Source organism: Salvelinus namaycush, chromosome 15 (assembly GCF_016432855.1).
Source record: "Salvelinus namaycush isolate Seneca chromosome 15, SaNama_1.0, whole genome shotgun sequence".
Classification (NCBI taxonomy): domain Eukaryota; kingdom Metazoa; phylum Chordata; class Actinopteri; order Salmoniformes; family Salmonidae; genus Salvelinus; species Salvelinus namaycush.
This window is the reverse complement of record NC_052321.1, coordinates 2,338,198-2,356,731: the sequence shown is the minus strand read 5'-3', so window position 1 is coordinate 2,356,731 and position 18,534 is coordinate 2,338,198. Positions and strand designations below refer to the sequence as shown.

The window sequence follows — 18,534 nt, the reverse complement described above, 5'->3', positions numbered from 1 at the left end:
CTGAGCACACACCCTTGTGGGGTCCCAGTGTTGCGGATCAGCAAGGTGGAGATGTTGTTTCCTACCTTCACCACCTGGGGCGGCCCGTCAGAAAGTCCAGGACCCAGTTGCACAGGGCGGTGTTGAGACCCAGGGCCTCAAGCTTAATGATGAGCTTGGAGGGTACTATGGTGTTGAATACTGAGCTGTAGTCAATTAACAGCATTCTTACATAGGTATTCCTCTTGTCCAGATGGGATAGGGCAGTGTACAGTGTGATGGCGATTGCATCGTCTGTGGATCTATTGGGGCGGTATGCAAATTGAAGTTGGTCTAGGGTGGCAGGTAAGGTGGCAGTGATATGATCCTTGACTAGTCTCTCAAAGCACTTCATGATGACAGAGGTGAGTGCTACGGGACGATAGTCATCTAGTTCAGTTATCTTTGACTTCTTGGGTACAGGGACAATGGTGGCCATCTTGAAGCATGTGGGGACAGCAGACTGGGATAGGGAGAGATTGAATATGTCCATAAACACACCAGCCAGCTGGTCTGCGCATGCTCTGCGGATGCGGATAAGGATGCCGTCAGGGCCGGCAGCCCTGCGAGGGTTAACACGTCTAAATGTCTTACTCACATTGGTGACAGAGAAGGAGAGGGGGAGTCTCTGCCTATGGGACGGTAGAAGCACATACTGCGACAGAGAGGGGCTGTTTCTGTCTCTCGGGTGATATATCTGGTGAAATTCAGCCACTTGTGAATTGATGTAAAATTATGAAAACACAGAGAGTGACGAAAGATAAATTAGTATCATTATTTAAAAAATGTATTGGTCATTTATTTGCGGAAGCTTGTCATCCAAGAATACACGGCACTGGATTGGTTGATTGCAAATTCAATTTGTATGTCTTTTTTGCTCTGTCACAAAATACTGTAAAGACTAATGTAACTTCTCTATCTACAATAAAGAAGATCTAAATGACATAATGTTCCCTAAAACAAAGGCATGTTTGTCATGCAACTGTTCTAGTGTGATTTCCCACACCCTGTTTTCTTCCAGTAAATTGCCTGGTAAGCATTCTATGGTCTGTCTCGCCCCCGTGTCTTCCCCTGCTGAAGTTTATGGCTTCGTGACAGGCACCTGACTGAACAATAACCACAGCAAGTACTTAAGTAGAGGACAGAGTGACAGTTCTCCATCACCAGCCAGTGGCTTCAAGACATCCTACACACACACACACAGGTGAGTAGCCACAGACACAGACAGACACACACACGCTTCCTGTTTCAGAAACATCTGACGCTTACTGTAGCTCCCTGTATGATCTGTCTCCTGTTGTTCTTAGTAAATCTCTGCTGTCTTTCTCCTCAGAATGAAGTTGTTGGTAGTTGTGGCTGCTGCTCTGGCGGTGGCGAGTGCCGCTAGCTTCTCATTGGAGGACTTGGAGTTCCATGCCTGGAAACTGAAGTTTGGTAAGAGAAGCATCTCTTTTCACATCAGCTTGTTTCACTTTAGCTTCTTATCATTGACAACAATGGAGTCTGTGACTATCTCCTCATTTCTTCATGTTTCTTATCAATCTGAGCCTCTGCTCTCTCGTTATCCTGTTTAATGGAGTCTGTGACTATCTCCTCATTTCTTCATGTTTCTTATCAGTCTGAACCTCTGCTCTCTCGTTATCCTGTTTAATGGAGTCTGTGACTATCTCCTCATTTCTTCATGTTTCTTATCAATCTGAACCTCTGCTCTCTCGTTATCTTGTTTAATGGAGTCTGTGACTATCTCCTAATTTCTTCATGTTTCTTATCAATCTGAGCCTCTGCTCTCTTGTTATCCTGTTTAATGTGATGTAGAGCAGGAGGACAACAACCTTTTCTTTCATAAGAGCTGCTTACAGACAACTACAAAGTGTCTCGAAATACTCACAGCCTGCATATTATGTTATTATATTTGGTGATATTTAATAGAGGCACCTGTTAATCCTGAACGTCTGGCTTTATTGTTTTCTATTGTTTCCTCACGGAGGGCCTTGAGATAAGTAGATTTAACATGGACTTAAGTCAATAAAACATGGATTTACTGTAATTCAAAAATAGTCATGTTTAGTCAACTTATCTCAAGTCTGAATAAGGCCTTGAATGAACTGACTTTGACTCCTACAGGGAAGTCGTACAGCTCTCAGGTGGAGGAGGCTCAGCGTAGGAGCTCCTGGATCTCTAACCGGAAGCTGGTAGTGGTTCACAACATGCTGGCTGACAAGGGCATCAAGTCCTACCGTCTGGGCATGACCTACTTCGCTGACATGGTACGGCCCAGAAACTTGTCACTGTAGACATAGAACAGATCACATACGTATATGTCAATTTATGAAGGATAAAATGATTAAATGAACAATAGAAGGATCTCTCTTTGTCTGTCCCATTTTCAGATTTACAGCATTCATAGAAAAATAAAGAAAACTGACACGATTAAATTGACAATTCAATTGACATGATTTTGATGAACTATGGACTTGTTAATATGTTGTGATTTGTATCTTTTATCTGAACTAAATAATGAAAAACAATAGAAGGATAGACCCCCCCTAAAAAAAAACAAGGGAAATAGTCTTTCTGAAATAATTTTGTCCATTGATAATAAATAATCAACTTAACGGATTGGATTTATATAGAGCCTTTCTACCAACTAAGGTTCTCAATGCGTTTTACATAGTAAGTGGAAAACTTACCTCATCCACCACCAATGTATCTAATATAAATGATGTATAAATTAGTATGTGTATCTATTGTTGTGCCCCTCTATCGCAGGATAACGAGGAGTACAGACGCGTCATCTCCCAGGGCTGCCTGGGCTCCTTCAACGCCTCCAAGGCCCGCGGCTCTACCTTCTTCCCAATGCTTGGGGACAACGACCTGCCCACCACCGTGGACTGGAGGGACAAGGGCTACGTCACGCCCATCAAGGACCAGAAGCAGTGCGGCTCCTGCTGGGCATTCAGTGCGGTAAGAGAGGGAGAGGGAGGGAAGGGGTTAAGAGAGTGAGTTAACTACAACCTAAACTCTGCTCTAGTCAGATGTAGTTGAGCAGTAGAGGCTGGTGGGAGGAGCTATAGGGGGATGGGCTCATTGTAAAAGCTGAAATGGAATTAATGGAACAGTATCAAACTCATCAAACATATGGAAACCACATGTTTGACTCTGTTCCATTTATTCCATTTCAGCCATTACATTGAGACCTCCTACAGCTCCTCCCACCAGCCTCCACTGTAGAGTAATTGGTCAGCCTGTTCTAATACTTGTTCTCTTTTGTCTTGTGCGTGGTGAGAGAGAAACAATATCCCCAGTCTGTAAATGTTTCCATTTTTGTATTCGGCTGTTTTCAAAACACTGTGGGTTGTGACCCTAAAACTTAGCAAAGGTACATCTATTAGAATGTGAGCGTCCTTCATTTGACATCTCCCTACCATGTCTCCCTAACTCCCCATCTCCCTCAGACTGGATCTCTGGAAGGCCAGTACTATAAGAAGACCAATAAGCTGGTGTCCCTCAGTGAGCAGCAGCTGGTTGACTGCTCCGGCGATTTCGGCAACATGGGCTGCATGGGCGGTCTCATGGACCAGGCCTTTGAGTACATCAAGTCCTTGGCCCCTGGAGGCGTGGATACTGAGGACTCCTACCCCTACCAGGCTGAGGTAAGTACTGAGCAGTGAGCAGTGGGAAGGGTTGTGTTCATTAGGGTCAAATGTTTAAAAACATTTCCCAATGGAAAACGAAAATTAGCATTTCTTAATGAACTCATTAGGCCTTCCCTGTTTCAGTCCATTTTTAATGTCATCCTTCTCCCAATGTGGGGCACACAACGTAGTAGTAGGCCATGACAGGGGTTTTCAAACCTCTCCCTCGTTCCATGTATTTGAACTTCCAGAGCTAGCACACCTTATTGAGCTTTTGACTAATTATGGGTAACGTCTGGGGGTCCCGGAGGAGAGGTTTGAAAACACTGGGATATGACGCCTTTCTGACTCAAGGAAGTAGCACAACACTGCCATCTATGGTATATATTTAGCGGTGCAATAGATTCTGACAGAAGGAGCATTATTTTACAACGATGCATTTAGGTATGAATTTTAGGTTTTAAATTCGCTATGATGTATGTGCTTGCACTTCTACTAATTCATGCTATTTTTGCCAATTTTAATGTAGAAAACTTAATATTTAAGAAAACGTCCTATTTTTACGCTCAGTCAAAATAATGCTGTGGAATCCCTCATAAAACGTTTCTATGGAAACGCGTAAACAACTAGCAACTATGCTTCTGTAGTGTTTATTTAACAATGTCTTTCTTTGACAGGACAAGACGTGCCGCTACAAGCCCGACAGTGTGGGTGCCACCTGCAGCGGGTTTGTTGATGTGACCAGTGGTGACGAGAGCGCACTGCAGCAGGCGGTGGCCACCGTGGGACCGGTGTCGGTGGCTATCGATGCCGCACACTCCTCCTTCCAGCTCTACGACTCAGGTGAGGTCTTTTTGGACACACCTCTCTCTAGAGGAATCATGTTATGCCTTTTAAGACACGGCTCTCTCCAGCCTGAACCTACACCTATCATCTTGGTCACACTTTAAACAAACTATAACCTCTAATGTGCAATGACGCCTTCATAAACCCTTGATAAGGCCCATGTATATGCTTCACACATCTTTTATAAGCAAATAACAGGTCCTGACATCTGGTTCTTTACCAAATGTGGCATATAGTTTATAGTATGACATTTTCTTATGAATGATTTGTGAAGCATTTATGTAGGCCTTATAAAGGGCTTATGAAGGCTTCATTGAGACTGACTCCATAACTGGTTGTTCATAACTGTGAACTGACTGTGACTTGCAGTTCTGGGCGGCAGGTAGCTTAGCGGTTAAAAGGTTGGGCCAGTAACTGAAAGGTTGCTGGTTAGAATCCCTGAGCTGACTACTTGAAAATCTGTCAATGTGCTCTTGAGCAAGGCACTTAACCCTAATAGCACCTGTAAGTCGCTTTGGATAAGAGCGTCTGCTAAGTATATGCTCCATGTGTGTTTTGTACATTGAATGCAATATATTGACTTAGGCGTCAACAACTGTGACCCCTTTCTTTTGCAAAAGCCTCACAATGTGACAAATATAAACTGATACCAGGCTGACATTGGGTGCATATTGAGAATAATGACATGTTTGTTTATTCCCAGGTGTCTATGATGAGCCAGAGTGCAGCAGCGATGATCTGGATCATGGTGTGCTGGCTGTGGGCTACGGCACTAGTGATGACGGCCAGGACTACTGGCTGGTGAAGAACAGGTAAACAACAACATATTGCATACTGTATCAAATAAAGCTAGGCCTATTAGATTGGTCAAGAGCAACCATAAATCAATGGCGTTACAGCTGCATTCCATAATCTCAGTACTGTCAGAGATGGGCTCTGGTAAAACAGGACTGAGGGGGGAGGGGGTATTTTAGTTAGCATGGTTCCTGATGTACCCATAGCAAACTGTGATGCTAAAAACAGGTGGGGGAAGCAGTCCGACACACTAATATCAATGAACTATGTTATGCTATTGCTAAATGCTAAGTCAGTGGTTGCTTGATGAACGATGTTATGCTATTGCTAAATGCTAAGTCAGTGGTTGATCAATGTGTATGTTCCAGCTGGGGCCTTGAATGGGGAGATAAAGGCTACATCATGATGTCCAGGAACAAGCACAACCAGTGTGGCATCGCCACCGCTTCCAGCTACCCCCTGGTCTAAGGGTGAGTCTGACGGCCATCAGTGTCTATCACAACTATATCTATACTCACATACTATCTCATTAGCTACTATAGTATTAGTGTCTATCACAACTATATCTATACTCACATACTATCTCATTAGCTACTATAGTATTAGTGTCTATCACAACTATATCTATACTCACATACTATCTCATTAGCTACTATAGTATTAGTGTCTATCACAACTATATCTATACTCACATACTATTTCATTAGCTACTATAGTATTAGTGTCTAACTACATATCATTCACCTATTAGCAGTGTTTATCCTAACTATATATCATTCACCTATTAGCAGTGTTTATCCTAACTACATATCATTCACCTATTAGCAGTGTCTATCCTAACTACATATCATTCACCTATTAGCAGTGTTTATCCTAACTACATATCATTCACCTATTAGCAGTGTTTATCCTAACTACATATCATTCACCTATTAGCAGTGTTTATCCTAACTACATATCATTCACCTACTAGCAGTGTTTATCCTAACTATATATCATTCACCTATTAGCAGTGTTTATCCTAACTACATATCATTCACCTATTAGCAGTGTTTATCCTAACTACATATCATTCACCTATTAGCAGTGTTTATCCTAACTATATATCATTCACCTATTAGCAGTGTTTATCCTAACTATATATCATTCACCTATTAGCAGTGTTTATCCTAACTACATATCATTCACCTATTAGCAGTGTTTATCCTAACTACATATCATTCACCTATTAGCAGTGTTTATCCTAACTACATATCATTCACCTACTAGCAGTGTTTATCCTAACTATATATCATTCACCTATTAGCAGTGTTTATCCTAACTACATATCATTCACCTATTAGCAGTGTTTATCCTAACTACATATCATTCACCTATTAGCAGTGTTTATCCTAACTATATATCATTCACCTATTAGCAGTGTTTATCCTAACTATATATCATTCACCTATTAGCAGTGTTTATCCTAACTACATATCATTCACCTATTAGCAGTGTTTATCCTAACTATATATCATTCACCTATTAGCAGTGTCTATCCTAACTACATATCATTCACCTACTAGCAGTGTTTATCCCAAACACATATCATTGAAATGGTAACCATGATGAGTTGATGTTGAACCACAGCCTTACTGTTTATAATCCCAGACAGAAGGGCCTTTGTGTACTGAGTGAAGATTCGTGTTGGATTGAAGCTGAGCTACTTGTAAACAACTCATACACTTATATAAATTAGGCCAAATCAAATCCAATCAAACTTTATTTATACAGCACATTTCAGACATGGAATGCAACGCACTGTTCTTTACACACACAAAAAAAAACCACTGAAAATAAAAGCTGAAATATTTACTACTCAACAAACATAAGCTACAAAACAAAAGATTGACAAACCGAACAACTAAAAAGCCCCTGAAGGAAAAGCAACGCAAAAAATAAGTGTTTTAAGATCTCTTCTAAATATGTCCACAAGGCCAAAAGTTCAGTCCGTTTGGCAATTCATCACATTTTCCCACAAACTGATCATATCAACTTAACCTTTGTAATTCACAGTGATTAATGCACACTAGCTATCATTATAGTCAGTACATTGGTCAGTCGGTTTCTGTTGATGGTCAATGTTTTTGTATTTCCCCTACACAGATCCAGGAGAGGATATCTGAAGCTTACGGAGGGTGAAAATGACTTGACACAGACAAACCAGAACAATAATTTAAGCAAATTTTAGTTTTTGTAGCAATAACCAGAATTTTTAGATGTTGTGCATTATTTCTTTGGTAGTTGAGGGTCACGCATTTCACTATACAGTACATCCAGAAAATAGTCCTGTTCTAAGAATGTTATTCATGCGCAAAAAAAAACACTAAAAATCATTCTGATTTTCGAATGTAAATAAATGTAAAAAATTGTAAAAAATGAAGAAAATAAAAGTTTTACGCCTGTGCAACTATTTGTGGTGGAAATTCAATGTGTGTTTCAATGTGGGGCCATAAAGGACAAAGTAACTACTTAAAAGGTGTTCCCTATTCTAAAGTATAGGCTAAGCATATTTTTACTTGCAGAAATATTCTTCAGAAATTACCTCATTGGACAGAAAGGTGCACATCTTTTTATCTTATTTATGGATAAAATCCCATAAAATCCCATGCTTTTATAATGACATACAGTACCAGTCAAAGGTTTGGACAAACCCACTCATTCAAGAGTTTTTCTTTATTTTCACTATTTTCTACATTTTAGAATAATAGTGAAGACATCACAACTATGAAATAACACATATGGAATCATGTAGTAACCAAAAAAGTGTTAAACAAATCAAAATATATTTTATATTTGAGATTCTTCAAAGTAGCCAGCCTTTCTTGAAGAAGTTATTCAGTCTATGACTTGAACGTGGCTCGTTGCCACCCACCCTAACACAGGCTTCAATAGCGCTTCTCCTTAAGAAAGGGAAAGACCGCACTTCTTGTTCTTCATTTAGGCCCCTAAGTCTCCTTAATGTGGATGTAAAGGTGCTGGCGAAGGTGATAGCGAGGCGTCTGGAATAGTCTTACCAGGACTCATATCACAGGAACAAACCGGCTTTATGAAGGACAGATATTCATTTTTTAACATTCGTACGCTGTTTAACATTATTTATTATAAACAATTCTCAAACAATTCTCCAGATGGTAATCTCCCTAGACGCAGAGAAGGCATTTGACAGAATTGAGTGGGAGTACCTATTTGCTGTTCTTAAAAAAAATTGGATTTGGGGACAAATTTAGCTCATGGATCTCCCCAGGCCAGTGTCTGTACCAATGACACCCGTTCTGATTATTTTGCCCTTGAACGTGGGACACGCCAAGGCTGCCCACTGTCCCCTTTATTATTCACCATCGCCATTGAGCCCCTTTCAGTAGCTTTGCGGGCATCCTCCTCTTTCCAAGGTGTAACAAGGGAAGGAGTTGAACATAGAGTAACAAATAATCTGCATATAATGATAACCTATGTAAATAACTCTGTAACATGTTTACCTTCTATCCTTTCTATTCTGGAGAACTTTGGCTCCTTCTCCGGTTACAAGATGAATCTCCAGAAAAGTGACTGCTTCCCAATCAATCCAGCAGCGCTACAGGTCCAGCAGACAGACTTGCCCTTTCAGCTTAGCCGCTCTGGTTTACCTTGGAGTGAACGTAACTCGTTCATTACATGCTCTTTTTTCTGCAAACTTTGCTCCCCTTTTTGCGCAAATGAAAACTGATTTTCAGAGATGGGGTAGTTTACCACTATCACGTATAGGAAGGATTAATGCTGTAAAAATGAATAGTTTACCCAAATTCCATTATCTATTTCAATCTATCCCATTGTTTTTACCAAAGTGTTTTTTAAAGTCAATCAATCAGGCTGTTACCACATTTATCTGGGGAGGAAATGTACCCAGAGTCAGTAGATCTTTACTTCAGAGATGCAAGTTTAGTGGAGGGCTGGCACTACCCAACTTTTTATACTATTACTGGGCAGCCAGCTTTCAGAAATGACCATTCTCTGGTTACATGCTCCAGATACCCCACGGTGCCACCTAGAGGCACATTCTTGTTTTTCTTCTTCTCTTTCTGCTTTACTCTGCTCTTCTTTCCCAACATCCCCCTCTCACTCGCAATCCTGTAGTGCTTTCCACACTCAAGATTTGGTACCAGTTTCGACTACATTTGAAATTCTCCGCTGCATCTACTATGGTATTGATAAGAATCACTTATTCCCCGCTTCTCTAATAGATAATGATTTATCTTACTGGATGAGGAAAGGTATCAATTCCTTCCAAGACTTTATATGTAAATATTATTTTTTCTAGTTTTCCCAACCTGGCCTCTAAATACTCTTTGCCTCCATCTCACTTTTTCTGTTACCTTCAAATTAGGCTTTGCATCTCCTCCCAATTTTCTGGCTTCCCTGCTCCAACCCCTTGCCAACCCTGGGATGGCATATTGACTCTATTACCTCGACAGAAAGTAGTCATTTCTCAGATCTGTCTGTGTATTTTGTCATTGGACAAACACTCCACCAACAAAATTAAATCTGCTTGGGAACAGGAAATGGGTGTTGAATTCACACAGGATTGGTGGGATGAGGCGATTGATAGAGTACGATCCACTACGTCTTGTGCTCGTCTTGGTCTCAGACAATTTAATCTTTTACATAGGGTGCATCTTTCCAAATCCAGATTGTCTGACATACTGTATATCCAAATGTAAATGATGAGTGTGATAGATGTCATGTCTCACCATGTGACCTTAGTCACATGTTCATTCAATGCTCTAAACTACAAAATTACTGGGATTCTATTTTTAAAACTTTGCCTGAGGTGCTTGAAATGAACCTGCAGCCTTGACCCTTGATAGCTGTCTTTGGTGTTCCAGAAGACTTGCTCTCCTTGGACCCCAAACATGCCGATACTGTTGCTTTTACATCCTTATTAGCTCGACGTATAATTCTTCTCCAGTGGAAGTCTGCTCAGCCCCCCTCTACTTCTCAATGGCTCAACGATGTAATTTTCTTCCTAAAGCTTGAGAAAATGAAGTATTCTCTATGGGGTTCCAATGATACATTTATTAGAAAATGGCAACCATTTATATCATACTTTAATGGCTTGCAGAGGCTCCCCTCTGATGAGATGCTTTAAGGTTTCCCCGTAGGTATTCCCAGTAGTCATTACATAATAGGTACAGTCATCAATATTATCAATATTATTATTGGGAGGGAGGGACCGAGGTGGGTGGACTGAGGTAGTGCGGAGAGGTAGGGAAGGGACTAGGGGGTTTGGGTGGATGTGTTGTATGGAGGGAGGGTGGTTGGGATATGGCAAAATCTTTGTACTTACAATGATGTACATTTTATAAAACTTGAATAAAAATAAATATATTAAAAAAAGAGTAGCCACCCTTTGCCTTGATGACAGCTTTGCCACAGGACTACCTGGCCTGATGACTCCTGGCGGTTCCCATTCCAGCTGGTCGTGCTGCTGTTCCAGTTTTAACTGTTCTGCTTGCAGCTATGGAGCTCTGACCTGTTCACCTGACGTGCTACCTTGCCCCAGACCTGCTGTATTAGACTGAAGGTCCTTCACGCCAGCAGGACAATTAAAGAAGAAGGCTGGGAGAAAACAGCAGCCTAGGAGCAACAGCTCTCTTTCTCTCAATCTCTTCCTTTCTCTCTCTCTCTCTCTTTCTCCTCCTTTCTCTCTCTATCTCTTTTGCTCTCTCGCTCTCTCTACCACACCTGCTGTCTCGACCTCTGAATGCTCGGCTATGAAAATCCACCTGACATTGACTCCTGAGGTACTGACCTGTTGCACCCTCTATAACCACTGTGATTATTTTTTGACCCTGCTGGTCATCTATGAACGTTTGAACATCTTGAAGAACAATCTGGCCTTAATGGCCATGTAATCTCCACCTGGCACAGCCAGAAGTGGACTGGCCAAACCTTAGAGCCTGGTTCCTCTCTAGGTTTCTTCCTAGGTTCTGGCCTTTCTGGAGAGTTTTTCCAAGCCACCGTGCTTCTACATCTGCACTGCTTGCTGTTTGGGGTTTTAGGGTGTTAGCACTTTGTGACATTTGATGATGGAAAAAAGGGCTTTATAAATATATTTGAATTTGAATTTGGTGGCAGCTGCAGAGAAATATTTGGGCATACGAGATTTGACTTCAGAAGAGTTACAGGGTGTGTTGAGTGGTGGTGTCCCGTCCTCCCAGGCCGTTGGCATGGTGCAGGAGCAGATAGGGTCAAATTAGTGGAATGAGGTAGTGGGTTTTTAATGAGTGTAGGGTTAGTTGGAAGGGTGTGTTTTTCATAAAGTATAATGGATTCATAATATAGTCCAGTTGGGGGCGGTAATGCAACATATTGAATGCCAACCGCCGTTAAACCCCAAAGAAGAAGAACGGTTAGGCTGATCCGATTTAGCAAGTAAATTCAGGGGGGGTCATGAAAGAAAATGGCGGACAAGGAAAAAAGAAAGAAAGGGGGAAAAAAAGAAAAAATATATTATAAATAAATATGGAGTGGGGGGTTCCAGAAACATTCTGGAAGATCTGGTGAAGGAGAAGATGGTAGATAAGGAAAAAATTTGAAAAGTGGAAAATGTTTTGATGGAATATGGAATGAAGGATCAAACAGAATTTTTGGAAGAGCTAGAGAAGGAAATTGAAAGTGACGAGAGTGAGGATGAATTAAATGCGGTGGCAGGTACAGTGATGACCGCCGAGAAGGAGCTGAGAGTAGAGGGAAGCGGTGTGATGAGTAAGGTTGGCGTCAAATGCAAAAAGAGGGATACCTGCTCCAGTAGTTCAGAGATGGAACCTGACGAGAGTGAGGATGAAGTACCTGCCGTGAGGACCGCCGAGTTCGAGCCTCGTCCCGAGGATGAAAAGGATTATTCTGGCCCAGTGGGAGTGAGGTTTGTGGAGAGGATCCTTGCATTTTGGTTGATCCATATGTGGTGTCAGGTTGGGTGGAGAAGAGGTTGGGGACTGTTGACTTGGTGAGAGCACCTCGAAGTGGATTAGTGATGATTCATTGTGTTATTTCAGTCCAGAGGGAGAGGGCGCTCCGGATCAAGGATTTAGGGACAAGAAATGTGACGTTCTTTACTCTCCAGAGCAGGGCGCCATTGAAAGGAGTGACATTAAGTGTTGAGGAGGATCAGTTGAAATTGAAGATTCCCGGTGTCTGTGTTGCCCGCCGTTTGGTGCGACACAGATCCGATGGAGAGCGTGGGGAAATGGAGGAGAGTCTTTGGCAGACAAGGTCAAGTTATCCCATGAGAGCTTTTGTTCCCGAAAATACAACAGTGTTTTTAGGTGTCAAGTTTATGTTGCAGCAGTGTGTATGAGGGAGATTCCTAGATGTGAGAAGTGTGCAGGAGGGAATGTGTAGTAACAGTGGAGAAAGTTGCACGTAAGCTGTGTGTGTGATCATGGAGCTGGAGATATGAGGTGTTCGGTGCGAGAAAGGCAGATTGAGGTTGCCAGGGTCAGAGTAGAACAGAAAGTGTCGTATGCTGAAGCAGTGAAGAGAGTGGTAGAGGAAGATGGGTACAGGGTGAAGGATCATATGAGGATTCCTGTGAGTAGACAGAGACCAATAGAGAGGGCTGGAAATAATATGTGCTTCAGTAAGGTGGGTTTCTTAGCATTCAAAGCCGTGGTTGACAACTGTACTGCAGAAATGGAATGCAAGTCACAGAAAATAGAGGTTATGGTTGCAGCTGCAGAGAAGTACTTGGGATTGCAAAGTTTTAGTGCAGAAGATTTGCAGGGGGTGTTGAGTGGTAGTGTTCTGCCCTCCCAGACCGTTGGCCTGGAGTAGGATTAGATAGGGTTACATACTGGAATGAGGTGGTGTTTTTTTTTAGTGAGGGCTAATAGTTGGCAGTGTAATTGTCCTTTTTTGGAATGTTGTATTACCGTATCAAGAATTGAATGTAGGTAGGCCGTGAATGGCAACACTCACCAGTACAGTAGGTGGCGGTGTATGCACATGAAAGTTGGATGCGATCCGCCAACCAAATCCTAAAGAAGAAGAAGGAGCAGGGGCAAGAGAACGGTTAGCACCAGTGTTTGGAATACATTGAGCTTGCTGACAAAACAGACCATGAGACGTCTTTTCACATGGATATTTATTTAAGGTCTGCGGTGGGTCTGTGTGAGCTATGCAATTATATTGGAGACCGGTTTATAGTAGTGAATGTCATCTATTAATTTACTGTTATAGTATTTCTAAGTAGCAGCCATATAACAGCCAGGGAAACTAATTGTTCTCACTTTATGATAGAATATTCAGGTTTTTTCTGCCTGACTGTGGCACTCTTTCCTTGAAATGTTAGGATTTTCTTGTGATCACAACAAAACTATTTATTTTACTCAAATAGAAATATAATTAAATAGTATTTTCTATGAAAAGATGAGCCTGGCTGAGAATAGGACATTCAGTTTTTTGCCTGAGTGTGGCGCTGTTTACCACAATTCTTTAAATTATTTTGTGACCAGGACAAAACGATTTATTTTACTCAACTAGAGATTTAAATAAATGGTGTTTAATTAAAAAGCTGGTTCTAACTGACATGGACAGTTTCCTCACCTTATTCTCCTTGTGGTTATCCATGGTTGGTTATTTACCAGGTAACAACAAGTGAAAAGGAAACAAGGACCGAAGCAGTAGATTCCTTACATTACTCAACTAGAGGTTTAAATAAATGGTGTTTCTTTGAAAAAAATGGGCGTGGCTAACGTGAACATACATTAAGGTGAAAGGATCCACAGAGGCTGATTCTTTTTCTGCACATCTCTTTGTTTACAATGCTGGTTGCCATGGTTAACACACATGCAGGACATTGAATGGTTCCTGAATTGACTCAGTAAAGTAACATAAGTAGTCCTACAGTATCACAGCCAGGTCAAACAGGTGCAGTAGTCCTACAGTATCACAGCCAGGTCAAACAGGTGCAGTAGTCCTACAGTATCACAGCCAGGTCAAACAGGTGCAGTAGTCCTACAGTATCACAGCCAGGTCAAACAGGTGCAGTAGTCCTACAGTATCACAGCCAGGTCAAACAGGTGCAGTAGTCCTACAGTATCACAGCCAGGTCAAACAGGTGCAGTAGTCCTACAGTATCACAGCCAGGTCAAACAGGTGCAGTAGTCCTATAGTATCACAGCCAGGTCAAACAGGTGCAGTAGTCCTACAGTATCACAGCCAGGTCAAACAGGTGCAGTAGTCCTACAGTATCACAGCCAGGTCAAACAGGTGCAGTAGTCCTACAGTATCACAGCCAGGTCAAACAGGTGGACTAGTCCTACAGTATCACAGCCAGGTCAAACAGGTGCAGTAGTCCTACAGTATCACAGCCAGGTCAAACAGGTGCAGTAGTCCTACAGTATCACAGCCAGGTCAAACAGGTGCAGTAGTCCTACAGTATCACAGCCAGGTCAAACAGGTGCAGTAGTCCTACAGTATCACAGCCAGGTCAAACAGGTGCAGTAGTCCTACAGTATCACAGCCAGGTCAAACAGGTGCAGTAGTCCTACAGTATCACAGCCAGGTCAAACAGGTGCAGTAGTCCTACAGTATCACAGCCAGGTCAAACAGGTGCAGTAGTCCTACAGTATCACAGCCAGGTCAAACAGGTGCAGTAGTCCGACAGTATCACAGCCAGGTCAAACAGGTGTGTTAGTCAGATTATCCGGTGTCCAACACTATTGACTATTCTCTATCCCCAATGCGTGTGGTTTACTAATCTTAGCCATTCCTAAGGCCAAGGTATTTTGTCAGTTATCAAAAATATTTACTTATACATGGGAAAGGTATGGGAAAATAGGGTGCCCTTTGGGACTCATTCCACCTGTCGAGCCCCACCCTGCCTATTGTAAACCATTTCTCCATCCCATTCCTCTAGTTAAGCCTCACCCTGCCTATTGTAAACCATTTCTCCATCCCATTCCTCTAGTTAAGCCTCACCCTGCCTATTGTAAACCATTTCTCCATCCCATTCCTCTAGTTAAGCCTCACCCTGCCTATTGTAAACCATTTCTCCATCCCATTCCTCTAGTTAAGCCTCACCCTGCCTATTGTAAACCATTTCTCCATCCCATTCCTCTAGTTAAGCCCCACCCTGCCTATTGTAAACCATTTCTCCATCCCATTCCTCTAGTTAAGCCCCACCCTGCCTATTGTAAACCATTTCTCCATCCCATTCCTCTAGTTAAGCCTCACCCTGCCTATTGTAAACCATTTCTCCATCCCATTCCTCTAGTTAAGCCTCACCCTGCCTATTGTAAACCATTTCTCCATCCCATTCCTCTAGTTAAGCACATTAAAGGGAGAGGCTGTGACTATAAATTATGTAAATTAAAAACTTCCTTTATTGTGCATGTATGTCCCCTTTGAAGGTTTGATAAAAATGTTAACTTCTTGTCAATAGGGGGAGCTGTTAGCACTTTGTAATAATGACGTTCCCAAATTAAACTGCCTCGTACTCAATTCTTGCTCGTACAATATGCATATTATTATTACTATTGGATAGAAAACACTCTCTAGTTTCTAAAACTGTTTGAATTATATCTGTGAGTGAAACAGAACTGGACTTAGAGCAATTTTCCTATGTGTATGTGAGAATGCCAAATTTTCCAAGCTGCTCTGAGACCTGTGTATAAATCTGCCTGTCTTCTATTGGTTGAGATGCACTGCATACGCCTTCCCCTGGATGTTAGCGAATAGGGAGACTTGAAATGGAGTCTCTACGTAGATCTCAAAGGTTATAAATCACTTGGCAAAGACGTGTCTGGTCTTTTCCCTCTTCGCTCTGACGCACTGAGGACCTTGGCATATTGTACTAGAACCATCGGTTATAGATCTTAGAAATTTCCGGCTGTGTTTTTATTCGATATAGGCTTTAAAGACATCATAATCTTGTTATTTTAAACCGAATTATATCAGTTTATGTCAGTATATTGCGATTTTCGGGTATTTCATTTCCTGGCGTTCTAGGGGGTTGGGTATCTCTCTCTCGCATGCTAATGTTTACTGCTAATTGCAGCGTTGAAGAGGACGTTATACAACCTAGCAACGATTCTTTTGGACAAAGGACACCTTTCCCAAGATTCTGATGAGAGTTCATCAAAAAGTAAGAACTATTTATGCTGATAATTCGTTGTTCTGTTGAAAAATGTCAAACGCATAAGCCGCCATTAATTGCAGTGCAGCCTCGCTTTATCGCACGCTGTATTTTGAAGTAACGTTAATTTTAAAAATGTAACCCAGCGATTGCATTAAGAACTAATTTGTCTTTCAATTGCTGTCCAACCTGTATTTTTTAGTCAAGTTTTGGAATAGTTACTGATTAGAATAGGTGCCTCTTCAAAGATTTCTCCTGACATTTTCTGGGCAGCTTTGCTACTTTTCTCATTGTATAACCACGATTTGTGGCGCTAAATATGCACATTTTCGAACAAACTCTATATGCATTGTGTAATATGATGTTATAGGACTGTCATCTGAAGAATTCTGAGAAGGTTAGTGAAAAAATTAATATATTTTGGTGGTTTATTCGTTATCGCTATTGTTGGCCTGAATCAATGCTGTTGTGATGTTTGCTATTGTGGTAAGCTAATATAACGCTATATTGTGTTTTCGCTGTAAAACACTTAGAAAATCTGAAATATTGGCTGGATTCACAAGATCTGTGAGATGAATGAGATTAAACAGACGGAACAGTCATGTACCAATGAGATGAGTTAGATTAAACAGACGGAACAGTCATGTACCAATGAGATGAATTAGATTAAACAGACGGAACAGTCATGTACCAATGAGATGAGTTAGATTAAACAGACGGAACAGTCATGTACCAATGAGATGAATTAGATTAAACAGACGGAACAGTCATGTACCAATGAGATGAGTTAGATTAAACAGACGGAACAGTCATGTACCAATGAGATGAATTAGATTAAACAGACGGAACAGTCATGTACCAATGAGATGAGTTAGATTAAACAGACGGAACAGTCATGTACCAATGAGATGAATTAGATTAAACAGACGGAACAGTCATGTACCAATGAGATGAATTAGATTAAACAGACGGAACACTCATGTACCAATGAGATGAATTAGATTAAACAGACGGAACAGTCATGTACCAATGAGATGAATTAGATTAAACAGACGGAACAGTCATGTACCAATGAGATGAGTTAGATTAAACAGACAGAACAGTCATGTACCAATGAGATGAGTTAGATTAAACAGACGGAACAGTCATGTACCAATGAGATGAGTTAGATTAAACAGACGGAACAGTCATGTACCAATGAGATGAATTAGATTAAACAGACGGAACAGTAATGTACCAATGAGATGAGTTAGATTAAACAGACGGAACAGTCATGTACCAATGAGATGAGTTAGATTAAACAGACGGAACAGTCATGTACCAATGAGATGAATTAGATTAAACAGATGGAACAGTCATGTACCAATGAGATGAGTTAGATTAAACAGACGGAACAGTCATGTACCAATGAGATGAGTTAGATTAAACAGACGGAACAGTCATGTACCAATGAGATGAGTTAGATTAAACAGACGGAACAGTCATGTACCAATGAGATGAATTAGATTAAACAGACGGAACAGTCATGTACCAATGAGATGAGTTAGATTAAACAGACGGAACAGTCATGTACCAATGAGATGAGTTAGATTAAACAGACGGAACAGTCATGTACCAATGAGATGAGTTAGATTAAACAGACGGAACAGTCATGTACCAATGAGATGAATTAGATTAAACAGACGGAACAGTAATGTACCAATGAGATGAATTAGATTAAACAGACGGAACAGTCATGTACCAATGAGATGAGTTAGATTAAACAGACGGAACAGTCATGTATCAATGAGATTAATTAGATTAAACAGACGGAACAGTCATGTACCAATGAGATGAGTTAGATTAAACAGACGGAACAGTCATGTACCAATGAGATGAATTAGATTAAACAGACGGAACAGTCATGTACCAATGAGATGAGTTAGATTAAACAGACGGAACAGTCATGTACCAATGAGATGAATTAGATTAAACAGACGGAACAGTCATGTACCAATGAGATGAGTTAGATTAAACAGACGGAACAGTCATGTACCAATGAGATGAATTAGATTAAACAGACGGAACAGTCATGTACCAATGAGA

General features: G+C 41.2%; 1 protein-coding gene across 1 annotated transcript; it reads left to right on the top strand.

The window, feature by feature from the left end:
- Positions 1-1,352: 1,352 nt before the first annotated feature.
- Positions 1,353-7,640, top strand: LOC120060106 (procathepsin L-like). The gene is made up of 8 exons (XM_039009186.1): positions 1,353-1,452; positions 2,143-2,285; positions 2,788-2,982; positions 3,474-3,671; positions 4,331-4,496; positions 5,203-5,311; positions 5,663-5,764; positions 7,440-7,640. The coding sequence occupies exons 1-7, from the start codon at positions 1,353-1,355 to the stop codon at positions 5,760-5,762; spliced, it is 1,011 nt and encodes a 336-aa protein (XP_038865114.1). The 3' UTR covers positions 5,763-5,764; positions 7,440-7,640.
- Positions 7,641-18,534: the final 10,894 nt, after the last annotated feature.

What these genes read in the sequence shown, in the direction of transcription:
- LOC120060106 (XM_039009186.1), top strand. Translation starts at nt 1,353, where the DNA reads ATGAAGTTGTTGGTAGTTGTGGCTGCTGCTCTGGCGGTGGCGAGTGCC. An exon ending in TGACCTACTTCGCTGACATG is followed by an intron (nt 2,286 to 2,787) that starts GTACGGCCCAGA and finishes CCTCTATCGCAG; the next exon opens with GATAACGAGGAGTACAGACG. An exon ending in CCTACCCCTACCAGGCTGAG is followed by an intron (nt 3,672 to 4,330) that starts GTAAGTACTGAG and finishes TTTCTTTGACAG; the next exon opens with GACAAGACGTGCCGCTACAA.